A 24,938-nucleotide genomic window follows, 5' to 3' on the forward strand; every position below is an offset into this window, starting at 1 on the left:
AGGTGCAGGCCCTGGTGAAGCGTCTAAAGAAGGGCATCAAAGAACAGCTGGATCCGCTGCAGTCCAGTACTGTCCACCTGCTGGAAGCCACGTGCAACCCGAGGATGAAGCGAAGCGTCTTCAGCAACAAAACCCTCAATAACTGGCAGGACGTGCTGGTGAATAGAGTCAGGGAGGTAGAAGAGGAGAGGCAGGGGGGACATGGAAGAGGGGAATCCACTTTCCCATGCTGGCACTCCAACCACAAGCCAAATCGCCTCCACTACAGCCACTGCCAACCTGGGCCAAGAGCATGGCTTCAGTGTTGGGGTTCAAAGGCACTACACCCCACCATCCATCAGCAAGAGCATGTGGAACTGCTGCACTGCAACCCCTTGGCCTATTGGGCAATCTGCATCCAGTTGTAGCAGGATCTAGCCACAGTTGTCCGGGAACACCTGTCCTGTCCTGTCCACTGACAAGTGTTCCAAGCCAGAGGATGTATAACATTGCTGATGATGTTGTGACTAGGCCTGTTCAAATAGGGAAGTATTCAATTCGCATTCAGCTGATTCGGAGAACAGCGATTTGATTTGGATCAGTCCTGAATCAATTAGGCTGAATCAGCTATGGAAGATTCGGTGACTTGGCTAGGCCAGAGAGAGAGGGAGACACACCCAGGCAGCTGCAGGTTCTCCCGCAGCTCCTCCAACTGTGCCTGCCTCTTCCCAGCCCCCATGGCTGCCCTGCCCAGTCCCATCCCTTGCCCAGCTCCAGCCTAGTCCCAACACTTTAAGAAAAAGAGCCCTGCACTCATGGACTGCAGCAGTGGCGATTGGGGCTTCTGGATGCTCGTGGCAGAGCCCTCCTGCGCAGCACAGGGCGATGAGGATCTCACGCGGCTCCCCAGATGTGCTCGTCTCTGCCCAAGCTGGGGTGGAGCTGCGAGGGCTATGCCCTACTGGTGTAGGGGACACGATGCAGATGCGCCTTGCTCCAGGCAGCAGCAGGGCATAGCCCCAACTCCCAGCGCTGGCACACCTGCAGCAGCTCTGGGAGCAGGGTCTCTTCCCTGCCACTGCTTTCCCGCTGAGGCAGATGGTGTGGGATGCAGGCTCAGCAGTGCTGGGAGCAGGGGCTATGCCCTACAGCCACCTACTCCCTTCCACCTGCATCCCGCCCCTCCCCACTTCCCCTCCATCTCAGCTGAGCAAGCAGCAGCAGGGCAAAGTGCCACACCCACGTTATCCACTCTCCACCCCCCCTCCCCAAGTAACACATTCCCCACCCCAGCTGGGCAGCTTGTCCCAGCCCCAATTCCTCCCTCCCCCACAAATTTACCAGCTGGAGGCATATGTCAGCTGCCTGTTTAATCTGTAGCTGAATCTCTGAATCAGCCAAATCTTTTCTGAGTCAATTTGGATGCTTCGAATCGATTCGGAGCTTTCACCTGGTCTCCCAATTCGATTCAAAGATTTGGTCCCCAAAAATCAGGCCGAACCTCCTCCGAATCAAATCAACTACTGAAGCTTTGCACAACGCTAGTTGTGACACCCTACCACACCTCCTTGGATCCTGGTTTGGTGGAGCAGCTGTTGTTCCTGAACGTGAACCTCCCGCTGCTGGGGTTCCCCAAGCTCCACATTCAACTGGAGCAAATGCCACCCGCCCCACTCCACACCTATTTGCTTTTTTGAATTTGGTTTCAGAACCTTGAGGTGTACTTTCACAGAAACCCCTGGACCACTCTGCCTGAAACCTGGCAGACCTCATGCTCGCATGAGGGCCCTACCATCCGTGCTGCATTCATCCCGCTCTGCCTTAACACAAACAAGTGATACAAGTTTTGCTTTCAACAGTTTGAGGTACACTTTGACAGAAACCCCTGCTCCTATCTCCTTGAAAACTTGGCAGGCTTCATGCCCTCACATGCAAAAAAAAAAAAAAGTTCTAGGTATTTTAGTGATTCCCCATTATAGCCTGCTGAATCTCCGTATCTAAAAATCGGCCAAATCAAATCTGGACAGTGATTCGAATTACTGTCCATTCAAATTGGCTGAATCCAAATCCAAATTGAGTACTTGCTGTTTTGCACAGGCCTAATAAACACTAGCAAGCAAAGTTTAAGAGTGCAGCTATGACGCCATACATAGCAGCAAACACCCAAAACCCACACACTTCAGGTTACCCAGTATACTGGAAACCAGCATGTGTAAACTTAACCTACAAAAAAAAAAAAAAAAAAAAAGTCTTGTGTGTGAAATACCAACAGCTGCCAAAAACAAGTTTAGACCTGAAGCTCCATCTACAGACCAAAAGAAACATGGACAAAAATTCACTTAAGAAGCTAACACCTTCTCTCAGACAAGGCTATATTACTGTCATATTCCAACCACCTTCTTCCAATGCAACCCTCAGAGCTGATCCCTAGCAACATAATCTCCAGTCCAAAGGGGGTGATATCCTGCCAGAAAATCTGCTAATTGGAAAGTGTGCAGCGCTTCAGACACCACCACCTGCTGGGGGACTTCCATGAAGTCTCAGTCAAAACGGACAGACATGCGTTAGGCACAACTGGCAGCAAGAAATTAAAGCTCAGCTGTCAAACCTCAAAAGATTATTCTATATTTTAAAAAAAAGCTGTACAGAGAGAATAATGACATGAAAAGATTAAATAAGCCAGACACTATAATGATGGAAGCCTGCAAGATAAGATTCCTCCTTACTTTTGAACATGTGAAAATAGTATGGCTGAGAAGGCAGTTTTGCTGTCACATAGAAGAACTTGCCTTTATGCTGTGAAACAGAAAAATCTCTTCTCAAAGAGCCTTGAAAAGTTAAAAATCTCAAAAACAAGCTGGCATACTGGAGAGAACTCCACAAGTTCCCATGCTCAGCAGAAGTGAGGGGGGTGGAAGGAATCATACATCTGGAGGCTGTTTAAGAAGAAAACTTCTAGGCTAAAGTTAATAAGACCATGATAAACACTCCCATCATAATGCTTACAGGAGCCAAAATATACAGCATGCAAGGAGGAAATTGAAGCCTTCTGTAACAGGCACTTCCATTTTCATTGCTGTTTTTGTGATCTATTACAAACAATTTAATGCTCTTAAGAGAGATAAGGAATTACTAGTTAGGGGTATTAATTAGACAACACGCCTGGTCCCTTTACTGGCCTCTGTGCTGGTTAGAGAAGTGCCAGGGATGACAGATAGCAAGAGGGGCAGGGATCAGGTTGCTCTGTACCCCTACTGTAGCAGTGCACAGGATGAATTTAAGATGACCCTCCAATAACAGATTTATTTTCCATGTACAAAACATAGTTACTGAAGGGTTGCCTTTAAATTCAAAGCAGTACTGGATCTGGGTGAATAAGGTACATTAAAACAGTACAGAAATAACAATATTGTATCAATACCTTAATTCCCTACAAACATGAAGTGGAAAATTATCAAGCATTTGAGGGCAGACTTCCTCCTGTCTCACGTAAAATTGAAAAAAGTGAAAGGAATATTTTAAGCCTTCATGTTAGAGGTTTGAGCAGCCTTTTTGGTTTTTTTAACCCCTACCATGTTCAAGGCTACTACACAAAGTAGAGCAAAATCCTGAAATCTAAGCTTAGAAGACAGCTTTTAAAAGATCAATTCCCTCTCTGGCTTGTAATTAAGGATGGAAATTTCAGTAAGCCATACTGTGAAGTACTGCTTTTTTTACTACAAGTCAATCTGACCACAAATTCTAAACAACTATTTAAACCCTCCAAACACTGCAACAGGGGGAAACTTCGTTCTTTAACAACGAGTTCCACCAGCCTTAATAAGGCTCTCCAGGGATCCATCTGAAAACAGCCTATTGCAAAATAGAGAGCAACATAAATCAAGTTTCATGAAGCTTAATTCACAACATTAAACTCAAGGCTGAGTCTATTTATAGGAAAGACAAATGCATTTGCAATGAAAGCTAACACAAAACAGAAAAAACCCTCTGGAAGTGCAAAGTTACATGTAATATTAATAGTCAAGTCACATGAGGAGGAACTGTCTAGTGGTTAAAAGCATAGGATGGAGTAAGGTTCTCTGGATTTTATTCCCAGCTCTTTTAAAAATGTTGCACAAAAAATTCAGGCACAGTAAACTGCCCCCAAGCACATATCTGAACATGCACCTGGTTGGAAGCAAATCTGCTCCCAACTGGAGCAGTTTAGTCAACGGCTGCTCCTACCATGCTCTGTCCCCCTCAGGCATCCAGGGGGAGCTCCAGACTTCCCCAGCTGCCAGCCCTGGGCTGGTAGGGGGCACAGGGGTCAGACCCAGGCTCCAGGGAGAGCTGTACTGGCTCCAAGGCTCCCTCCCACCTGCATGCAGTTCAGGGCCAGCCTCAATCTCCACGCGGCTGGGAGGGAGCTGCCCTGGAGTTGGGACATCTTCCCCCATGCCCTGGGGCTAAGCCAGACAGCAGTTAAGGCCACTTGCTGCCTAGGCTGTCCAGGAACAATTTGTTCCTAATCAGGGTCCATATGCATACTTTGGTGCATTAATGCATCATTGTTCTAGTACCTATATATATTGGTATAGTCTAAAGCACCATTTGCTAATATTTAATGCACCATAAATGACATGCACGTGTAGATGGTGACGCTTTATTGCACATCAGTCTAATGCACAGTAAAGCATCTCATGTAGACACTCAGCAAGTCACCAATGTCTGCCTCAGTCATCCCCCTCTTTCTGAAAAATAGGAATGATATCTCCCTGTCTAACAGAAGGAATAGCAAGCTTATGCATTAACATCTCTGCAATTTAAAATGTGAAGTAAATAAGCAACAGCATAAATTTCAGGTATGATGTAAAAGTGTCAGGCAGAGCACATTAGCATTCAAGAAGGACAATGAGATCAGCATTATGAGACTCTCTCTTGACATTAAGCTACACAAGAAGTCATTTCAGCCAAAATTAACATGAGCTATAACACTTACAGATCAGAAGGGGTGTAGAGGGGGAGGCAGGTGGGGAGGGTGTTCTAAACGTGAACCACTTACCTGCCCAGCTTTACTAAATCGATGTCCAGCCAATATCATATGAAAGGCAAACTTTCTAACCATGGGACTTTTCATGTTTATAAAGCAGTGTGCTGCCTGCTCCAACAGAAGTGCACTGCGAAGATCAGAATCCTATTTAAAAAGGGAAAGAGGTCTCAATTTCAAAGTTAGACTAGGCAAATATAATTTAACTTACTTGCCAATAAAGCATAGCTCTACTCATGAATAAGAAATGTCACAAAAGGTTAGGTAGACAGCAGGGGAAGTTACCACATTACTGCTTTGTGGAAGACTGCTTCCTTACTGTAGGCAGTAGGCTCTGGTCTGCTGATCCACCTGCACTTCGGTCCATCCTGCAAGCTTCTAAAATTTGAGATTATGTTCCCTGTCATACAGTGTGAAATGCAGCCCTTGAAGCAGAGAGTGCTGAAAAAAAGTGATATACTTGAGAAGCGTTTGTTTTTTGGGGGTTTTATTTTACTTGCAAAACATGAGCAAGCAAAGTCATGCCACCAGGTAGTTACGTTAAGCTTACAAATATTCTTGTAGGGGGAAAAAAAAAAAAAAAAAAAAAAAAAAAAAAATCACTAGAAGACTCTTGGATCCCAACTTGAAAAATTGTACACATTATACCATTATTCAAAACGGTGTTTTCTAGTATGGTCTCTGCTTCTGGAGCCACAGTTTAGTTATAAGACCATAACAGTCCCATTGTAATGTTTACAGGAATCAAAGGGCATTCAAAGAGGAAGTTGAAATCTTTTGTAAAAGGGACTTAGTTTTCACTGCTGCTTTTGTGATCCATTATAAACAGTTTAAAGTTTTCTTCAGAAGATTCCAGTGAGTACAGCCATGCTTTAAAAGCCTTACTTCATGATTATACACATCTACTAACATGGGTAAATTCCACCCTGTATATCCAGTTACTTTTTCAGTAACCTGAAAGAAAGATCAACAGCTATGAACAGGATAATAGAGAAAAGGATCAGCCCATAGTAAAATGTCAACATTTCCTAACCCTTGAGCTACTCAGGCTGAAATTTCTAACACTTACCATTCCCATCCAAATGTTCTGCTGCCATTTTTTCCCGGAAAAATTAAAAACAAGAATATCAGCTTTAATAATATATAGTATTAACAGAAGAAATACCACAAAAAATTATAAGAGGGGTATAATAGTATTACTGAATTTCTCTGAAAGAAATGGGAGTAGATCATTATGGTCACTTCATTCTAATTATTTTTTCTTTTTTTTGGTGCTAGTCAAACTTTAATGAATAACACTAACCACATATCATCTATAGAACATCAGTCTCTTATACCTCTGTACAGTTTTATTAGCTGAATTTTAATTGGTTTATGAAAGTCAAACTGTAGCAGAACAAACTAGTCCCAACAGATCAGCAATTTTAACATTACAATATATTTTGACCTCCAGATATATTAGACAAAAGGAATGAGACAGTTAATTAGCAAATAAATTTCCTGATTTCTCAAATCGCATAAAAAGATCTGCTGGAGCCCCAGGCCTCCTACTCATGTTACAGGACCTGTTGACACTTTTCCTTACTACAAATACCAAGGCATTACTGTTAGAAGCTTTTTCTCAATTGTAACTATATTGTAAATTATTTCCTCTGCAACTGCCTCAACCATTGTGCTTCCGGATTATCATTAATTCTTGAAATACTGAAGTGAAAACTGAGTGGTTGGCACAATAAACAGCGCTCAGTGTCTCCTTGTCATATATCTGGTCTCAAGTCAGGAAGCAAAATAAGAAACATAGTTTCATAGTTAGTAGGGTCGGAAGGGACCTGAGCAGATCTTTATGTCCAACCCCCAAATCTATATGACTAGATAGTCTCTTGCGTATTAAAAGGACAAAGAATTAAAAACCATCATTTGTTGTTTAACATGCACCAAGGACAATTTTGACAGACTTAAGAGCTGAAAGTAAAAACTATTTAATCACCAAACCACTGAAGTGCATTCATCAGCTTTGTTAGTTCAGCTCAAATTAATGCCATGTCACCCACATAAGACAAGATGACACTTGTAAAAACCATGCTAACCTTTAGAGGGTTTTTAAAATGCATTAACACCTCTCAAGTACTTAGCAGAGGTCAAAAGACAGACTAAAAATGTAAATAAAATGAACAATTCAGGCAATATTTTCTCAAGAGTAACCATGTACATTACTTCAAGTACAGAGGATAGATTAGATCCATCTATGCAATGAAGATGCATAAAAAACATGCAAAACTGACTTACTTATACAGGCAAATCAAGTCAAGATTACTCTCAACTCAAATTTTATTCCAACCCATTTCTGCCACACACCCCTTTCAGAAAGGATTAGGTAAAATGAGAACTCTCTTTTTTAGCATTTAACTGATATTAGGCATTTAAAGCAGGGAAAGCAGAAAGATTAAGTTCTCTCTACCTCACTAGTTAAACGTATCAGAAGAGCAGCTGCTTCTGAATATTTGCTTTGGCTTTTTAAGATTTCAGCACTAAGCAGTACACATCTCTCCGCCAGTACCATGTTCCTTAAAAAAAAAAAAAAAAAAGAGGATATTAAACAGTGCATTTTAACAAAAATTAGAATGAATCCACAGTTTCTTCTGAACTGGAATCTAGCAAGAAGTGTCAGTTCCAAACTAGTCTGCTATTCTGTTGTATACACAACAAAAGTATGCACTCTTATTTTAATACAGTAATTCACTGCTATTAAAACTATATTGCTGAATGAGATTTAACCAATTTTAAAATCAAAATTTATAATGCTTACAAAGGTTTCTCCCCTAAGGAAACACTCTAAAATTGGTCTTTGTTAAAGTAATAAACTAATTTAATTAAGAAAATAAAGAACACAAAAGCCAGAGACAAAATCTACCCTTGGCAAAGTGTCCCCTCTCAGACCACACATCAGCGTGGTTAAAACAGGTAACAAAAGTGAGTTAAATGCCATTGCAGCTTCATTTTGATATGCCTATGAGAACACAAGGTAGTGATCCTGGTGTTAATCTTGTGTTATCACTGTTCAGTAAAAGCAAGCCTCCGGGAGGGGGAAAAAAATATTTTATCGTTCATTGGACCCGACCCACACAAACGGTTCTACCTACTTGCAGATATCTCGATATGTTTGAATTGCTGTATCCATATAATGAGCAGGATACGGTCTAGGCGCTCCAGGCTGAAGAAAAGCTGATACTGCAGCCATTTCCTACAGGTTAAAAAGGTACTTTAATGCTGTCAGAAGAGTTTAAATTTACAAAGTAAAAAGGAATTATGAAGAAGCAGAAAAATAAATATTTAAAAAAATCCAACTGCCTCAAACCCAGCATTGTAATCCACAACTGATGCCAATGAACTTTGTTCATTTGCAAATTCCCAGACCAGCTAGGACTTTGATTAAAGCTGTTCAACTTGTACTCCGAAACATGAAATGCCTAGATATTTTAAGTAGCAATGATTTAGTAGGAGACATTTCTCCCCAAGTAATCAATGCTCTAGCACAGGGCCAAGAGGTACTTTCCTACTAGAGAGGATACTTCTACTTGTCTGTAGTACTTAAAAGGAATGGAACAAAACTAAAATTTCCAATCTGAACATATCTTTTGAAGTTTCTTTTGGATTTCAACTTTACCAGGCATATGCATTTCAGTAGTAGCTGAAAAAGTTCCTTGGCATAGTTTGTACTCAAGTATGTAAGCATGTTGTTTTTAGGAGGTGCATATACATGCATGTACACACTTTTTCTAAAAAATAAAATAAAATAAAAAATAAACTCTATATAATTACTCTGAGCATTCAAAAGGTTTTACACAAGTTAGTGTCAGTGATTCTCAACCAGATAAGCCAGGCTCACGTTTGTCCAGGCAGGGACAATCTCCCACCCCTAGTACCTAGCCCCTGTATAAGGAGGTAGAGCACTGCAATATATAAATTAGTTTATAAAATTGGGTACCACTCAATTAACGAATGTTAGGGGAAGGACGCCTCAAGTGCAAAAATGTTGAGGACCACTGGTTTATGTACAAGAATGCTCCAAACAGGAGGAACAACCGGCACCATACCTACAGGTTAGGGAACTCCCCTCTTGTCAGCACGGAGGCGGAAAGGGATCTGGGGGTCATCATTGACTCCAAGATGAACACGGGCTGGCAGTGTGGAGAGGCAGTTAGGAAGGCCAACCGCACCTTGTCATGCATCCACAGATGCATCTCGAGCAGGTCCAAAGAGGTGATCCTCCCCCTCGATGCGGCACTGGTCAGGCCGCAGCTGGAGTACTGCGTCCAGTTCTGGGCGCCGCACTTCAAGAGGGATGTCGACAGCATGTAGAGGGTCCAGAGGAGGGCCACTCACATGATCAGGGGACAGCAGGGCAGGCCCTATGAGGAGAGGCTACGGGACCTGAACCTGTTCAGCCTCCAGAAGAGAATGCCGAGGGGGATCTAGTGGCCTGTTATAAACTAGTCAGGGGGGACCAGCAGGCATTGGGGGAGTCCCTGTTCCCCCGAGCACCACCAGGAGTGACCAGGAATAACAGTCACAAGCTGGCAGAGGGTAGGTTTAGGTTAGATATCAGGAGGAACCCCAGTATTCTTTCCTGCCATGGCAGGGGGTCAGACTAGATGATCTGCTCAGGTCCCTTCCGACCCTAGAAACTATGAAACTATGTCATGGTGGAATTGATGAGAAACCAACAACTCTTCTGCCCAAGGAAATTCCATCATCGCTAAAACAAGAACTAAGCTCCTTCTCACTTACTGTTTCTAGCCCTATGAATCTTGTAGTCTTTTCTGTAGTAGCTGTTTTGACAGGAAGAGAAGTAACATGTGGCCTCACCCTGCTTAGTGTCAAGTCAGTCTCTTGAGATAGGAGATGATAGTTTTAACCCCTTCAGGCAGAGGAGGACCCTAAATCCAGATCCCCTATTCTTAATCATTAGGCATTTTTAGGATGATGGGCACTACATTCTGCTCCAGCTAGGTTTCTGAATGAGTGTCTATTTCTGTGTTGAACTCAGTGCTATTTCCATACACTAGGAATTCTTATAGGATGCCTCACCAATCAGTCAAGCCCCTCAGGGGACTTGGAAACAGAGATACCCAATCTGTCAAACCAAAAACAGGCTTAAGTATGAGCTTAGCCTCCAGATGCTCTACAGGTCCAAAATGGTGGTGGTTTGGGGTTTGTAAAAATAGTACTTTTGGGACTTTAGCGCCTAGCATTGCACTTTAGCCACTTACATCTTTCTGGCTATGCCTGGTTCTTTGTTTCTGGAATAGGTTAGTGCAGAGGTTCCCAAACTTGTCTTATTGCATACCCCTTTCCAGAATTAACTGCTGCTCTCACCCCCCTACCAGCATACATTTTAAATTTTAACCTCTTAAATGCCAATTATGAAAATGAAACTTAAATCTGCCATTACACAATTTATCCTGCGTACCCCACCAGAGAGGTCTTGCGTGCCCCAAGGGACGCATCAGTTTGGGAACCCCTAGTTTAGTGCATGAGCTCATTACTCTAGTGCAGTGGTCTCCAAAGTGAGGTGCGTGCACCCCAGGGGGTGCGCAAGATGATCCATTGGGATGTGGGAAGAAAATATTAGAACTTCTATTTATATTTATATAAATATACATATATTGGGGGTGTGTGCTCAAAATTTTTTACTGATAGGACTGCGTGATCAAAAAAGTTTGGAGACCACTGCTCTAGTGCATAAGCAACTGGTGCCAAAGCCCTGAAGATCCTGGGTTGGAAAAAGAAACCCAACAAACCCACAACCTACTATACTTGTTATACTAGTTCATTTATCAGCTTCAGAGAGAGTTGACTGTTTTGCCAACTTGAAGCTTATAACTGATGTAAGAACTTGATGTAATATTTTAGGCTTCTTTACCCATTTGCAAAATGGATAGTAAACAATTAAAATATAACCTATGACAAAGTGGGAGGTTCAGCCTCCAGTGTTTTAAGACTTTTGGAAATATTTATTCAGCAAATGAAGTTATTCCTATTTAAAAAATGCTCAACTTCAAGTTTGAGACTACTGTAATTTGAAAAATACTGCCATCAAAATCCAGCCAACAAGTATTTAAGCAGTCAAGTTTTCACTTTCTCTCCAACATTAATCTTAAATAGTCATTAATGGAACAGTTATACTAAAAATACACCAACCAGTGCTCCAGCTGCATAAAGCATTGCTTGATCATTTAAAAAATCTTTCTTTGCTGTATGGTAACAGCTGTATGCCAGTTCATAGTGTTGCACCAAGAAACACAAATCTGCCATTTTCCTGATCTGAAGTTCTGGCGCTTCAGGGGGATACCTACAAATACACAGCAAAAACACACTTTGGTTGATTAACAAATGAGACAGACAAGACCTGAATTCTACAGTAAAAGACAGCCTGAAACATGAAATGTTTTCTTCCCTGACACAAAGAAAAAAAGAGCCTGCAAGTAATATTAGCTTTTTTTTTTTTTTTTTTTTTTTGAGGGCGGGGGGGACAGGGGACAGACAGACCAACAACAAATGAAACTTAACTGTCTGGCTGAAGGTGGAGACAACCTTCCTTTCAATTGACTCCTTTACTAACTGAAGTGATTTCTTAAAATCAATAATTAGGTTAAAGAAAGCTTTTTTTCCTAGTAGAGAAAGATTTATAATGCAATTGGTCAAAAAAATTAAGAAGCCATCACTGAAACTGATGAAAGTTATTTCATTTGCATCATCATACAAAATGGTTTAATTCTGTCCCCAGGAGGAAGAAAACTAAAGGAAAATTTCATTCTACTTATTTACACCAGCCAGCTAAAGCTACAACAGTAACTTGGACCTATGCTTCTTGGATACAAAGACAAAAAAAGTGCACCTCTTCAGCAACCAGTCAAAACTGGTTGGAAAGGGACATAAAGGAATCAAGTCCTTCTGCCTGTAGTATAAACACCACTCCTACCTGTTTAAATCTAGCTTACATTAGTTTACGTTGTGTCAGTAAGGAAAACTGTTCCAAAGACTAGAAGTAATAAGGGTAGAAGTGGAACTACTTTTTAAAGATGGAGCTTGAATACTTCATAAAAGCATCTATAAGGTGTTACTCCCTGCTAGAGCTACGCAAAGCTTTGGTCACCGATTCAATTCGGCAGAGATTCACCAAAATTCAGTGGCCAAATCTCCAAATCCAAATCGAATCAGGAGACCCTTGAATCTCTCTGAATTGAATCGGAACACTCCAAACCGATTCAGAGAGATAAGATGATTTCAACAGGCACAGCTTTACATGTTTTTTCTACGTGCCTCAGGATACCAAGTGGTGCGTGAACGCTGAGATGGTGGGGTGGATGGAGTGTCCCACAGGAGCGCTGGGGGGTGGTCCCCAGCACACTCTGTGGTGGACCCAGAAGTGGACGAGAAGCACTTCCAGTCCACTTCCAGGTTTGCCACGGAGCATGTGGGGGGACCCCCCCCACAAGCAACTGGTGGCTTCTGGGTCTGGAGGGGCACCCAGGGTCCCCCCCCACAGCCGAACTGTCAAGCTGGAGGGGTGCGGGGGGGGGGAGGGGGGAGACCCTTGGGAGAGTTCTGCACTCTGCAGTGGACCCAGAAGTGTTTCCGAACCACTTCCAGATTTGCTGCCAAGCATGTCGGAGATTCCCGGAGCTCCTGTGGGAAGCTCCATCTGCCCCAGCATCATAGCTATCACAAACAACGCTTGCTACCTCAAGGTATGTAGAAAAAAAACATTTAAAGCTGTGCCTGTGGCCAAATCACTGATTCTCCAGGTCAGCATCGTATCTTCAGAGTCAGCAGAATCAAAAATCAAAACACTGATCCAAATCAACAAATCAGATCACCATCCCCTGAATCAGCCAGAAACCAAATTGAATATGGCCCACTTCGCACACCCCTACTCCCTAAAAAACAAGAGGCCCCTTCTAAGGCTAGGTAGGGATCTCAAAGACAAACTATACTAGTAACTGTTTTAAACTTGGGTAAGTGTCCATGGAGAAGTTTATATCCGATTTTAAACCAATCTACGTTAAAACACGTGCAACTATTGAACAAAGATGAAGAGGGGAACCTTAAGAATTCAAGCATAGCACACTGCTGCCTCCCTCCCTGCCTGCCCCTGTTTTCCCCGCTGCAGAGGTGGGGAGGGATGGGGACACAAATTTAAGACAACCCCCCAACAGTTACATTCTATACATAGAAAATTAATAAGTTAATACATTTTCCATGAATACAAGCAATCAAATATAGTAAGCACCTATGTGTATGCTCTTTCATTGGAGGCTTAAGTCTCTTGCTTTAGGCTTTCATCATATGTGGGAGTAAGGGTGTGTACACTGTCAGTTACTGGCAGCAGCTGCCAGCTAAACCCTTGCTCCTTTTAACCTCATGGTAAAACAGTTAACCTGTCCTGCTTAAGAATGCTCACGTGCTGGTCTGTGCCAACTAAACTAAAATGGCCCATCAACCAAAGATAAGTTCATCATCCCTTCTTTCTTATCTGTAGATTTTTACAAAAATTCTAGTTGCACTTGAAAAAGCATAACGGGATACACACCTTCATAAAATATCTGTTCAGCAACAAGCTAGACTTTAAAAGGACTTCTCATCTACTATTTTAGTTCAATGTCTTTTAAAAGTTTTTTTTGTGCAGTAAATGTTTTGTTGATTCTAAGATTTTAGTTGAAATCTTAGTCAGCTACAGTACATTCATAATACCAAAGTGTTGGTCAAGATGTTTGTTTTTATTTAATATTTAAAGAATGGAAGTTACTTACAGCAAGCCAGATGTATTTTTCAGCTCATTTATACTTTTCTCTGGAACCTTACCACCACCAAACCATTTTTTGGTTGCAGAAAATAGTGATCGACTCAAACCTTTCCTGGATATTAACTGTAAGAGAAGAGTGCAGTTTCCATTAATTCACTCAGCTTTAACTGTGATGAAGCTCAAATGCTTCTGGTGATATAAATATACACCTTAAAAATTTGTTTAACTTCAAAAACAGATAAAAGCAGTATGTTCATACATGTTAGTCCAGCATTTCCCAACAAGTGTGCCTTAACACAAAAGTGTGCCATCAGAAATTAACAGCTGTGCCATGGAATTTTGCCATGACAATGAGCTACAACAGGCATGAAGATGGGGAATGCCTTAACAAGTGTCCTGCAGAAAATTTTTACTAAATGTAAGTGCGCCTTGGGCTGGAAAAGGTTGGGAATCACCGTATTAGTCATTTCAGATGAGACTTTGACTAATAGCACACATAGCTCCTTGACAGGAGTAGGTCATCATATCAACAGTATCCTCACAGTAAACAGTTATTCTATGACCAGAAAACATGGTAATTTTTTTTTTTTTTTTCAAACAAAGTTGGATAAGATTAAAACCCAGTACCTGAAAACAGCAAATGTCAAAACAACTACTTCTACTAGTACACTTGTTCTAGTCAAGGTTTCCCCTAAAGTCAGACCTTTTCCCAAACCATGAAGAGACTACATTGCTGGGCGTTTTGTTGGTTTCTCATAAATGTGACACTGTCTTAAGCCTGCTAGACAAATATACTCATAAATCACTTGATTACATGAATTTACCTTTAAAATTAATTATCTCCATTTTTAGTATTATTTGTAATATACTAATATGTTTCTGTCGTTATTTTAAAGCATGCTCCAAGTTAAGCATGGCATTGTTTCAGATTACAACATAGTACAGAAATAGACATTTTGAGTCACTGAGTCCAGTCCTTTACACGTTTCTGTTGGAAAGTAGGAGGAAATGGATGAGGTACATCTTTACTGTATCTAGTATGTTTTCAGGGTTTTTCTTTAGTTGCATGCCTATCCTCAACTGTTCCCCTGAAATCTAGATAAGCGAGTTTCAAAAGAGGGAACAGTTTAAGGACCTATTTAGCTTTATATATAGAGTAATGCAGCAAAAGAGTTATTTTGAAGGAGGGACTTTACCTGGTCATTTAGCTGTCGAATTGTTTTCTCTATGTGTGGCAAAAGCCCCCTAAACGTGAACTCCTGTATGAACTGCCTAATCCGATCGTGATCTGTGAGCGTTAAGCATGCACCGTGCGGTGTTCCAGAACTTGATTTTTTTGATTCGTGCAGTGACGGAGTGGTCTTTATGAAATCAGTGCCATCCAAAGTGCCACTAGTATCACTGGGATGATCCAGTTGAAGAGGGTGAGCCTTAAAGTTATTTGATAAGCCATCTACTGAAAAATAAAACATTTTTATTTTGCTAATGCATTCAATTATGTCTTTAAAAAAAACAACAAACACACATTTAGATTTTAAAAGGCTTTACAACTGTTGCTTGACTACTATTCCTACTTACTTAAATTTCTCATATCCAAACTATTTGTCAGGCAAGTATATTACATATGCCACACTCTTAAAATGAAGGCTGTTCACCTGTCATTAGATTAAGTAAATTGCCCCAGAACCTCTGGAAAGCTCCAGCCAGGAGAGAAGAGGAATGAATGGAAGAATATGACTTCACACCAAACCATGGAACAATGCCGTTAAGTGGTAAAAAAAAAGGGGTTCTAAACTGCTCCTCCAAGGAAAGAATAGAGGCCTGAGTAACAGGTTGAGTTTGACCATTTTATTTGCATTTTTAATTGACAGTCTGTACTCAAGAGTCCTCCTGTTTTAGCTGGGTAGCCATCCTTTCTCTAATGATAGGCAATATAGGAGCTCTCTACTCTCAAGCCAAGTACACAGTAAACTAGTAGCCAGGGATGATTTATACTGTGTGTTTGGTTTCTGTTCAGATAAAATGCTCCAACTCAGGAGGCATAAAAAGCAGACCTGGTGCTCTGAGCAAAACCTGCAGGAGACTGGGGTGGGGACAACAGTCTTAACCACGCTAAGAACACCTGAACAGCCCCTGGTGCTGCTGCTGCTGCCACCACCACTGCATGCTTTCTGCTCCAGCTGTTGCTCTTACAGCAGCAATAGCTGCCACTGCTGGGCAGTCTGGGAGTTCCTCGTATGGGTAAAGATGTGGGGCTGCTCTTGCTGCTAGGGCACAGACTCCATGGGCAGGGGGCAATTCCAGCACCCATCCTATCTTGGTGCCTGGGACAGGTGCCCCTGTTGCCCACCCCTAGTTATGCTACTGCTCCAGCTGCCTTGAAATGGCCATGATTAGAACCATGGGGGGGCAGAGGGAGGAGAGGAAAAAGGGGCTAGTGATTAAAAAGTAGCCCTTACACAAACAGATTTAAAAATTACCACAGTAGATTACAATAGCTAATGTGGTAGATGAAGCTTCATCAAAGAGACTTTACTCTCTGGCAATGCCATTAGTAACATACTATAAAAGAAAGGCAAAGCTGCAGCTGTGGAGGATTCCAGTTTTCAGCCCCAGCTGATCTATCGAACCACAACTGGAGCAATCTAGAAGTAAGTTTTTCAAGAAACCCAGGGTCTCTTCCAATTGCAAACCTGCATTGGAAGCTTTAAAAGGGGCTTTTCTTTAAATATGAATATAAGTCTTCCCATTGTCACAGGTCTACCCAGTTAATTTCAGGTGACCACACAAGTTGAATTGGCAGCTCCAATCATTTAAAACCTTACAAAGTGCTGAGTGGGATATTTTACAAAGCAGACATCCATTAAATCCAGTCTTCTTGCTAGTTCAATCATAAGATTAAGTAGATCATGCTTATTATAAATTCCTGTTCTAGCCCAGTTATTTAAAAGAAGCCTGCCCTAGAAAAAAATTGGCAAACTTTTAAAACAAAGGAATCTCACTGTGGTGTAGTTAAAGAAACAAGGTGAGATGTATAACAGATATGATTTCTTATATTAAAAGTTCTCTCAGAACGCTTCAACTTTCAGAAGCCTGCCTACGTCCTTAATGATCAGAGCTTACCAGATGGTTCCAAACTAGTACAAAGAACAACGGCACCACTCAGAAATAAAGCATTTAGAAATCAGACAGTTACAAATAAGCATTTAACAGGTATGATAGGAACACAGGAACCACTGTCTAGGATCAAACCAAAGCTTTCTTCAGCCAGTGGACTGCAGAAGATGCTTTAGAACAGCGGGTCTAAAGCATGAGGGTATATGTGCCCCCAAGGGGTACATGAGATATATTTCATAATTGTCTAACACAGGTCAAAGGACCTAAAAAGCTGGCTATTTAATCTTACTGTTTGCTTTCTATTTCCCAGCCCATTTCTGATTCATGATATAGTTGGCCTCTGACCCCATTAGGACTCAAATCTTTTGGCAGCCTCTTCTACAATACACTGTAAAAATTTTCTTGAAGGTAAAAGCAGTAACTAGTTCTCCCCTATATATTGCTTTAAACACCTTACAAAATGGTATGTTTATAATACATTCTGGTACCCAGAAACTCAGCCAGCCTCAAGACGCACTGACCTAGTCGCTTCAAAACCAATACAAGACAGGATTTTCTGCAAATTACTATCCAAGACATGAGAGGTAAGATGTAGACATTTGTTTTTCACATGCCTACATTCACATAAAAAATATTAAATAAAGAGATGAAGTTATAAAACATATATATACCTCTGATATCAATATCTAAGCCATCTGATATTAAGTGGTCAGCACTCTTATTCGAAATTACAGTATATGGACCATCTTCATAAGATTCCTACCAGGAGGAAAAAAAGGGGAGGAAATATTTTAAAAGTTGTTTCCAAGTCATTAATATTTATCAGTTATTCCCAAAACCTGAAAAGTGCAAACACTACACTCAAAATGCACTCTCTCTCTCAGCAGCTAGTTTGCAGAGTTCAAGAGAATGAAACAAATTCTCAAAAAAAGTTTAGTTTTGATTAAAAGTTACTGTACACAAACGGTGAAAGGAAGAGAGAATCTGACTAGTTTTTCTTCAAGGTTTAAGTATCTACAGTAGTCAAGAATCACTTCAAGAAGAGGTCAGATCAGTTAAGTTAATATTAAAAGAAAGCAATTAGCATGGATGAGGGCCTTAAAAGGTCCAACTTAGTGAAAGATAGGACTTCTTGATTTCGGCTCACTGTGGAAACATTAATTCACATTTTAGGAGGGATATCACACATCTCAGAGGAAAAAAGGGAACAGAAACTACTTTAAACCTTAACAGTAGAGTTTGAGTGTCTTTGACAATGTCCTTTTTAAATCAGAGGCACCTTCTGAGATTTGGCAAGAATGGAGACAACATCCCACAAATATCTGCTGACCAAGGTTTTTTCTTCTATTAGCATACAGAAGGTACACAAAGTCAAATACAAGAGGGAAAGACTCATTTTAGTTTTGTGACCACTACAAAAACTCTACTGCCAAGGAAATTTCATTAAGTGGGGCACAGGATATTGGGTCTTTTAGTGGCGTCATACAACCAGCCTTTAACATCTTGGCAGACATGGATATGCCCCATCAAGCTAGATTACAAGGCCTCAGCACAAAAGGAACAAAGCTGTTTTCTCTTAGCCTCCTCAAGCTTACTTATTTCCCACAACTCCATCAAACTAAGATTTGAAAAGTTACACTAAGGAATAACAAAGACAAAAGAGGGAAGGAAGCAAAAGTAAAAAGAAAATGAAAAAAAAAAAAAAGGACAGCCTTTTAGAGGAGAACTCCCTTTGTGTTCTCAGAAACACAGAGTATGGGGGACAGGAGTGGATGACCTATACAAATGAATATGAAAATACCCAGGAGGAAATGATTAAGGATGCACAACTGCACCAAACACCATTACATGATGCTACCAGAACAGTTCACTAAGATCAGAGCAGGAGTCAATATGGACATTTAAGAAGTGTTTTTGAAACATACCTGGTTTTGTATACTGTTTTTCTGAAGATACTGACTCCAAGGATCTGGTATCTGTTCATCTACTCCCCTGTTAGATACTCGAGAATTTATTTTAAGTAAATAGCATCCCTGAGTTCCATATCTCTGCTTCATTTCTTCATAAATTGAATCAGCTCTGAAATGGAAATCTCAAATTTTGTCAGTTTGTCTTAAAACTGGACCGCCTTGCAGCATTTAAAATGCAGTTTTACTATCCAGTAAGAGTTGTAGAACAGGAACATAAATCAAAAATATTCTACTGAATCTTATAACCTGGAAGAAACTTGCCAATATCAACACCCACAAAAATACTCTATCAAAGTATTGCCTGCTAGATCCTTCCACTCATTCCTCAAGTTTCCTTCTTCTCCCACACCTGACACACTGTATATCAGTTAACATAAAGGACAGGATAGCAGCTAGAGTAGAACTCCAATAAAGAAAGAAACACTTTGCCTCAGAAAACACCCAGGGAGCAGTTAATTACATGCAACTGCTAATGCTTGGCAGTAGCCACTGATTCTGTGCCAGAAGGCTAGTATGGAAGAGGAAAACGAAGAAAGTCTAGAAGACAATTAAGGGGGGAGAGGAGAGGAAAAATATCCGTGGAAAGAAACAGCTAGGACAAACAGTAGTACTAATTTTGATATTCTGCCTGTTTCTATTTTAACTGAAGGTCACATTTAGGAGTAAACGATTAAATAATGTATAATGGTATCTGACTGGGTTACTATACAAAAGAGAATGACAGCTTGTTACCCAAAACATTCTGGGAACTTTAACTGCAAATTAAGAGAGACAGATTCTTTACACAACACCCCAACATTGGTACTGCTTCACTTCCTAGCCTCAGGAACCAATACTTTGTCATCCTGAGTTTAAATTGTACTCAAGTCTTATAAACAATACATGCTATGAAAAGCCATTTGTCGGCAACCTAACTCACCAATCTACAAATTTAGAATATTTCAAGCTACTTTTTCTTTGAATGCCATCCCAAATTTTACAATCTGAATCACTAAATCAGTCAATTTTATACAAAAATGTGCATTTAAGTTTGTACCAATGCCTGAAGATTAGCAACTTTGAAAGAAAAACCTTTCACACACAGTTAGCCAAAGACATCTTCTTGGGCATCAGCCTACATTATCTTTTTGCTTTTTAAATTTTTTTTTAAATGAACTACAGTTTACAGAGTTAGCGTATCAGCAAAGCAAGCTCTTCTGAAATCATGAAGATGACCTACCTTTGTTCCTCTCCTGCACTGACATCATGAAGCAACACATAATATTTAAGAGTGTTGGGTATGAACCATTTTGGATATAAATAATCACTGCTGTGCTGAATTCGATGTTGTTCTTGTGACAGCTTCAGAAACTGCTCCACAGGTTCAGGTTCACTAGAAGAAACTACAAGCATACCTGATTCCTTGCGTTAAGGGTATTTCTCAAGTGCCAGAAACCATCACTGTTTTTTTGTACAGTGCTTGCCCAAATGCATAAACTGTCCAATTTTAAACTGCTAAAGTATACCTGCAGCTGAGTTCCGACTTCAATTTCAGGAAAGGTATATTTATAATTTAAGAGTGTCAGATCATTGGCACGTTTTAAATGTATGAAACTTGATAGGAGCTTAATCTCATATAATATAGTTTGATTTAAAACAATTTTGGAACGGCATTTAGGTGTAATGATAATAAAATGTCACTTCACATGAACAGCAGCAACCTTGCTGACCTGGAATTTTGTGAAATGGTTGTTTGCCTAAGAGCTAAAAGGGCTAACTTTTTTTTTTGTTCATTTATGTATAATCATTACCAGCCATCATATATACTCCAAACAAATACATAGCACTTGATTTCTGAAACAGGGACAGGAAGATGCGCATTAGTTGAAAGTCACCTGAGTGCATCTCAGCAGTAATCTCTGTAAACATGGTGAGGTCTCCTGATCGGAGTTAAGGACCGGAGTTTGGATTGCTGGGAAAACAATCCAAAGGTCAATACATGGACACAGACTTTGAGCTGCCGGGGGCGGGGAAGTTATGTGTTTGTTTGCATTTTTTAAAAATTTTTATACACAAGAAAAAGCTTACAGCTATGTGCTTACATAAGCAAGCAGTTTTTTCAAGGGAGCTGTGTTTTAGCAGCCTAATTTTCTAATCTTAAAGATGAGAAAACTAACATCTTTTTGTTAGTTACCACTATGAATAGAAGCCTAACATATTAAAACTAAATTAGAACAGCATATTAAAAAACCCAATATCAAAGCTGAAATAAGTCTATGCAATAATCAGAACAACTGATGTTAAAAAGAAAAAACACACAGTATCGGCAATCAATGCTATCTATGTAAGACTGATTGAGAATATATTGTTCTGGGTTCGTGATATTTTTCATAAGATGAAAAAGCAATTCTGTAACCTAAGGTTCTTGGCTTCTGTCCACTTAAGACTAAAGTCAACTTTATACAGCAGTCCAAGCTTCCCTCATCATCCCAGGACAGGTACATGTAACAAAAGCAAGTCCCTGGGTTTCCAAAACAATGAAGTCAGAAATCTATCAAATCCTCAGCGTATTCCTACTTACTAACCTACTTTTCCAAAATATCTCAGACTAAGAAGTAAGGGAAGGTGGGTGGAGAAACTCCTTGAGCCCTAATTAGATTCTGAGTATTATCTCAAAGCTTGAAATCTGTTTAAGAGTTCAGTATGACAAACAACTGAACTGGACATTAGTATAAACCCTAGCCTTCTGTACTGTCCCAATTCTGTGGGACCACCGGATATCTTAACTAAAAAAAACATACTGATCAGGGGAAGAGGTGACATTACTAGATATTTGTAACACTATTTTAGTTCAAGAAAAAATAATTTGAGTTAACTCTTGACTACAATAGCATTTGGAAGGTATGGAATATTCTAAGGACAGCATAAGACTTGGGTAAGTGCCAACTTAACAGTAATCTTAACTTTTGCTTAAGAGCTAGCTGATAGAGGTGAAAAAAATCACCTAGATAAGAGTAAGAGACAGGCAGTACCGCCATCCTTTGACTAAGGTCACCAGTCAAAAACTACGGAAAAAAATAATCAGTGCTTGTAGTTTTTACTGCAACAGTTCAGAACCTTGTGGATACAGTATCAAGACTGACCAAGACCATCTCTCTTGTGAAGATCAGTAGTAATATAACAGCCACCTTCTACAGCTTACACTGAGAAACAAAACTAGAAACTGAGTCAGGGCAAGAACAAATGACTTTACCCACTTCTATAGCAGCTAAGAAGCTCTGGTAAAGGAAACAGGGGGAAAAACCCCCCCACAAAATAGTTCCAGTGTATGATCTTTGTTACTTTGGGAATGGATTAGTGTTTCAGAGGTTTATGAAATAAAACTGTAAAAACAAGGGATTTGTCCCTGTATAATAATCCAGCACCTCCCTCATTTGGACAGGCAACAGCATTTAAATCTTAGTGTGCGAACGTGTCCACTGGTAATAGCTTTGATTATTAGGACTACTAGGAAGCTAAATTTTCGAGGTCTTTGAACTGAAAGGAGAAGCTATTTGTGAGACTGGAGGGAGGAAAAGAGCCGAGGGGACACAAAACCAACAGGAAGAACAGGCTGTAAAAACTCAACATAACTGAGACATAATGAAAAAGAAAAAAAGCCTACTGAAGACAAACCACAAATTCTTCTACAGTATCCCTAGATCCCACTGTTATATTACTGCAGAGCAGAAAATATGCAGCTTAATTAAAGTTTCAAAGTTCATATCTATATAGGAAGAATTAATTCTTTGTAGTTGATACACAAAACTACATATGATAGAACAGGGCTGCTAAACCCCCAGCCCACAGGCCAGATCCAGCCCCTGGGACCATATTATCTAGCCCACAGGCCTCCCTATAGGTCCAAAAATTGAGCAACAACAAAGGAGCGAGACTGTTCCCCTGCTGCCAAATTTCTGGACCGATGGGGAACCCCAAGCCCTGCACGTTAGCCCGGGTGTACAGGACATGATCCCAGTGTTAGCGTTGTTGTTAAAGACAGGATGAGGGAAGGGGACAGAGGGGTGACAACTTGAGGCTATGCAGGGCCCTATCCATGTGTGGGACTCAATGAAGGCAGCACAGGACTCAATCTACCCGTGAACTGGCTCTGCACCACTCACATGGTTTGTGGGGCCAGCAGTTTGAGCACCACTGTGCTACAGAAATCAGGGAAAAGAATTCATGGAAAAAGGTAAAGGCACTGAGGCAACACCAACAAGTCACAGGGATTTTTTGGGCATGAGCACTTCAGCTGTGAGAAGCTAGCTGTAATATTCAACCCAACTTGTTTTTCAAGGTACTTACTGTTCAAAGGATACATGCCACATAGTGGTTTAGGAATTCATGATCCGAAGCTGGCATAGACTGAAGAAAGCTCTCTCTATAAGACTCAAACCAGGGAGTAGTAGCTGAAATATACAATAGGTTATTAAAGATTTTAAGACCAAAATACTTAGAAAGTTTGCTTAATTAGCTCAAATAAAACTAGACATGAGCAGTCATATCTACAAGATAAGACAAAACAGCAAGCATTTGCAAGTCTTGAGCCATCTTAAGATTGTACTTTTCAAAAATTTAAATCTAAGAGAAAGGAATGCAGAACTTCTTTCCCTTTATGGTTATCAATTTAACAACAAGAGAGGGGTATTAAGAATGACCATATTTAATATGAATCCTATTAATTCCAATATTGAGACTGAATACAGCCCATTTTAGTTCATCAAGCACAGACCAGGAAGCCTGAAACTGAATTCTATCCTGTTTTATTACTGAATCATTGCACAGTCTTGAGCAAATCAAATTAGCCTCCAAAAAATGTCTGTTGCTGAAAAGTATGATGCACCACAGCAGACAAAAGTCTGTAACCTATTTCTAGCCACAAGGTTTTTGTTGTTAAAGACATACACAGATAGTGAAAGATCATGAAAACAGAAGAAAAATTGTTTGGATAAGTAGGGCTAGAACAGAAACAGAATGCGATTGCTAGGTGCCGCTGTAAGTGTGTGGTTTCAATAATTTAGAAAGCTTTGGAACTCTTAATGTCATACAGACATCCCACACCTAACGCAAACTGCAAGACAGTAATACTTGATAATCAGTGAAAACATCTTCTGAAGGGACTTAAGGTTAAATATAAAAAGCTTATAGAAGACAAAGCTTAATTTAGAGAACACAATGATCTAAAACCACATTTGAGTTGTACGATTTTGTAACTACCTATAAAACAGATCTGTCATAGAGAAACCATGGTATCTATTAATAGACGAGGGACTCAAACTTAATTTATTTAAAGTGGAGAGGGATTAAGTATTTGTACTAATTTATAAACAACAGACAAACAAGTCAACATCACAAACACCTGAATTCACAGTAATTTGGACAAGACTAGAAAAAAGAATCACCCCTGAAAATAATCAGATAAAACCCCACTAGTATTTGTTACATTGATTTATGTTCAATTTGTCTCCCCTCCCAGGAGTAGCAATTTGTGAAAAACAAACAGACTATTAGATGCTCTGCTACCAGTTAGCAGTAAAATGCTAGAATAGCTGTGTACTGTATGGCTCCAAGGCAGCTCTCATATTTGGGTGGACTCTAGTCCACGGACAGACAATTACTTGGGCTGGAGGGGCACTTAAAGTTTTGGTGAGCTGTTAAAGGCCACAAGGATAGCCCCGCCCCCCTGGCAGCCATCTTAGGACCAGATGTCCAACTCCCAACACCTGACCTTTGCCACCAGAGGTCCCACCCCTTGCACTGAAAGAGGGGCCGAGGAAGAGTGCCATCTTGAAACAAAAATCACACACTAAAAAAATCCAAGATCTACTATAATTTATTTAAAAATATGCATTTGTGTTGATTTATGTGTGTTTGCATAGTGTATCTAGAGGCAATTACATAATAACTCAAACTACAGTCTTACTCTTGTACATTGTGTGTGAAGGGGTGTGGGTATAGTGGGTGGGGGTAAATGTAGAGGGATGTAGGTACAGGTATGTGGTTGGGAGTGTATGGGTAT

At 40.5% G+C, this 24,938-nt stretch overlaps 1 protein-coding gene across 8 annotated transcripts in view; it reads right to left on the reverse strand.

Moving 5' to 3' along the window:
- Positions 1–24,938, reverse strand: part of TRAPPC8 (trafficking protein particle complex 8) — a 104,679-nt gene that overhangs the window by 38,690 nt on the left and 41,051 nt on the right. For 3 of the 8 annotated variants that reach the window (XM_019547487.1, XM_019547432.1, XM_019547468.1), the window contains 11 exons: positions 23,239–23,328; positions 20,118–20,292; positions 18,854–19,007; positions 17,600–17,687; positions 15,008–15,267; positions 13,819–13,934; positions 11,207–11,357; positions 8,146–8,246; positions 7,464–7,569; positions 6,075–6,095; positions 5,021–5,152 (listed from right to left, as the gene is read on the reverse strand). In XM_019547487.1, the coding sequence (XP_019403032.1) occupies positions 5,021–5,152; positions 6,075–6,095; positions 7,464–7,569; positions 8,146–8,246; positions 11,207–11,357; positions 13,819–13,934; positions 15,008–15,267; positions 17,600–17,687; positions 18,854–19,007; positions 20,118–20,292; positions 23,239–23,328 (1,394 nt within the window). The remainder of the gene's footprint in view (positions 1–5,020; positions 5,153–6,074; positions 6,096–7,463; positions 7,570–8,145; positions 8,247–11,206; positions 11,358–13,818; positions 13,935–15,007; positions 15,268–17,599; positions 17,688–18,853; positions 19,008–20,117; positions 20,293–23,238; positions 23,329–24,938) is intronic. The other 5 variants (XM_019547479.1, XM_019547459.1, XM_019547470.1 and 2 more) reach the window with 3 other exon arrangements.

Source organism: Crocodylus porosus, unplaced genomic scaffold, assembly GCF_001723895.1.
Source record: "Crocodylus porosus isolate Cpor-Errol unplaced genomic scaffold, CroPor_comp1, whole genome shotgun sequence".
Lineage (NCBI taxonomy): Eukaryota > Metazoa > Chordata > Crocodylia > Crocodylidae > Crocodylus > Crocodylus porosus.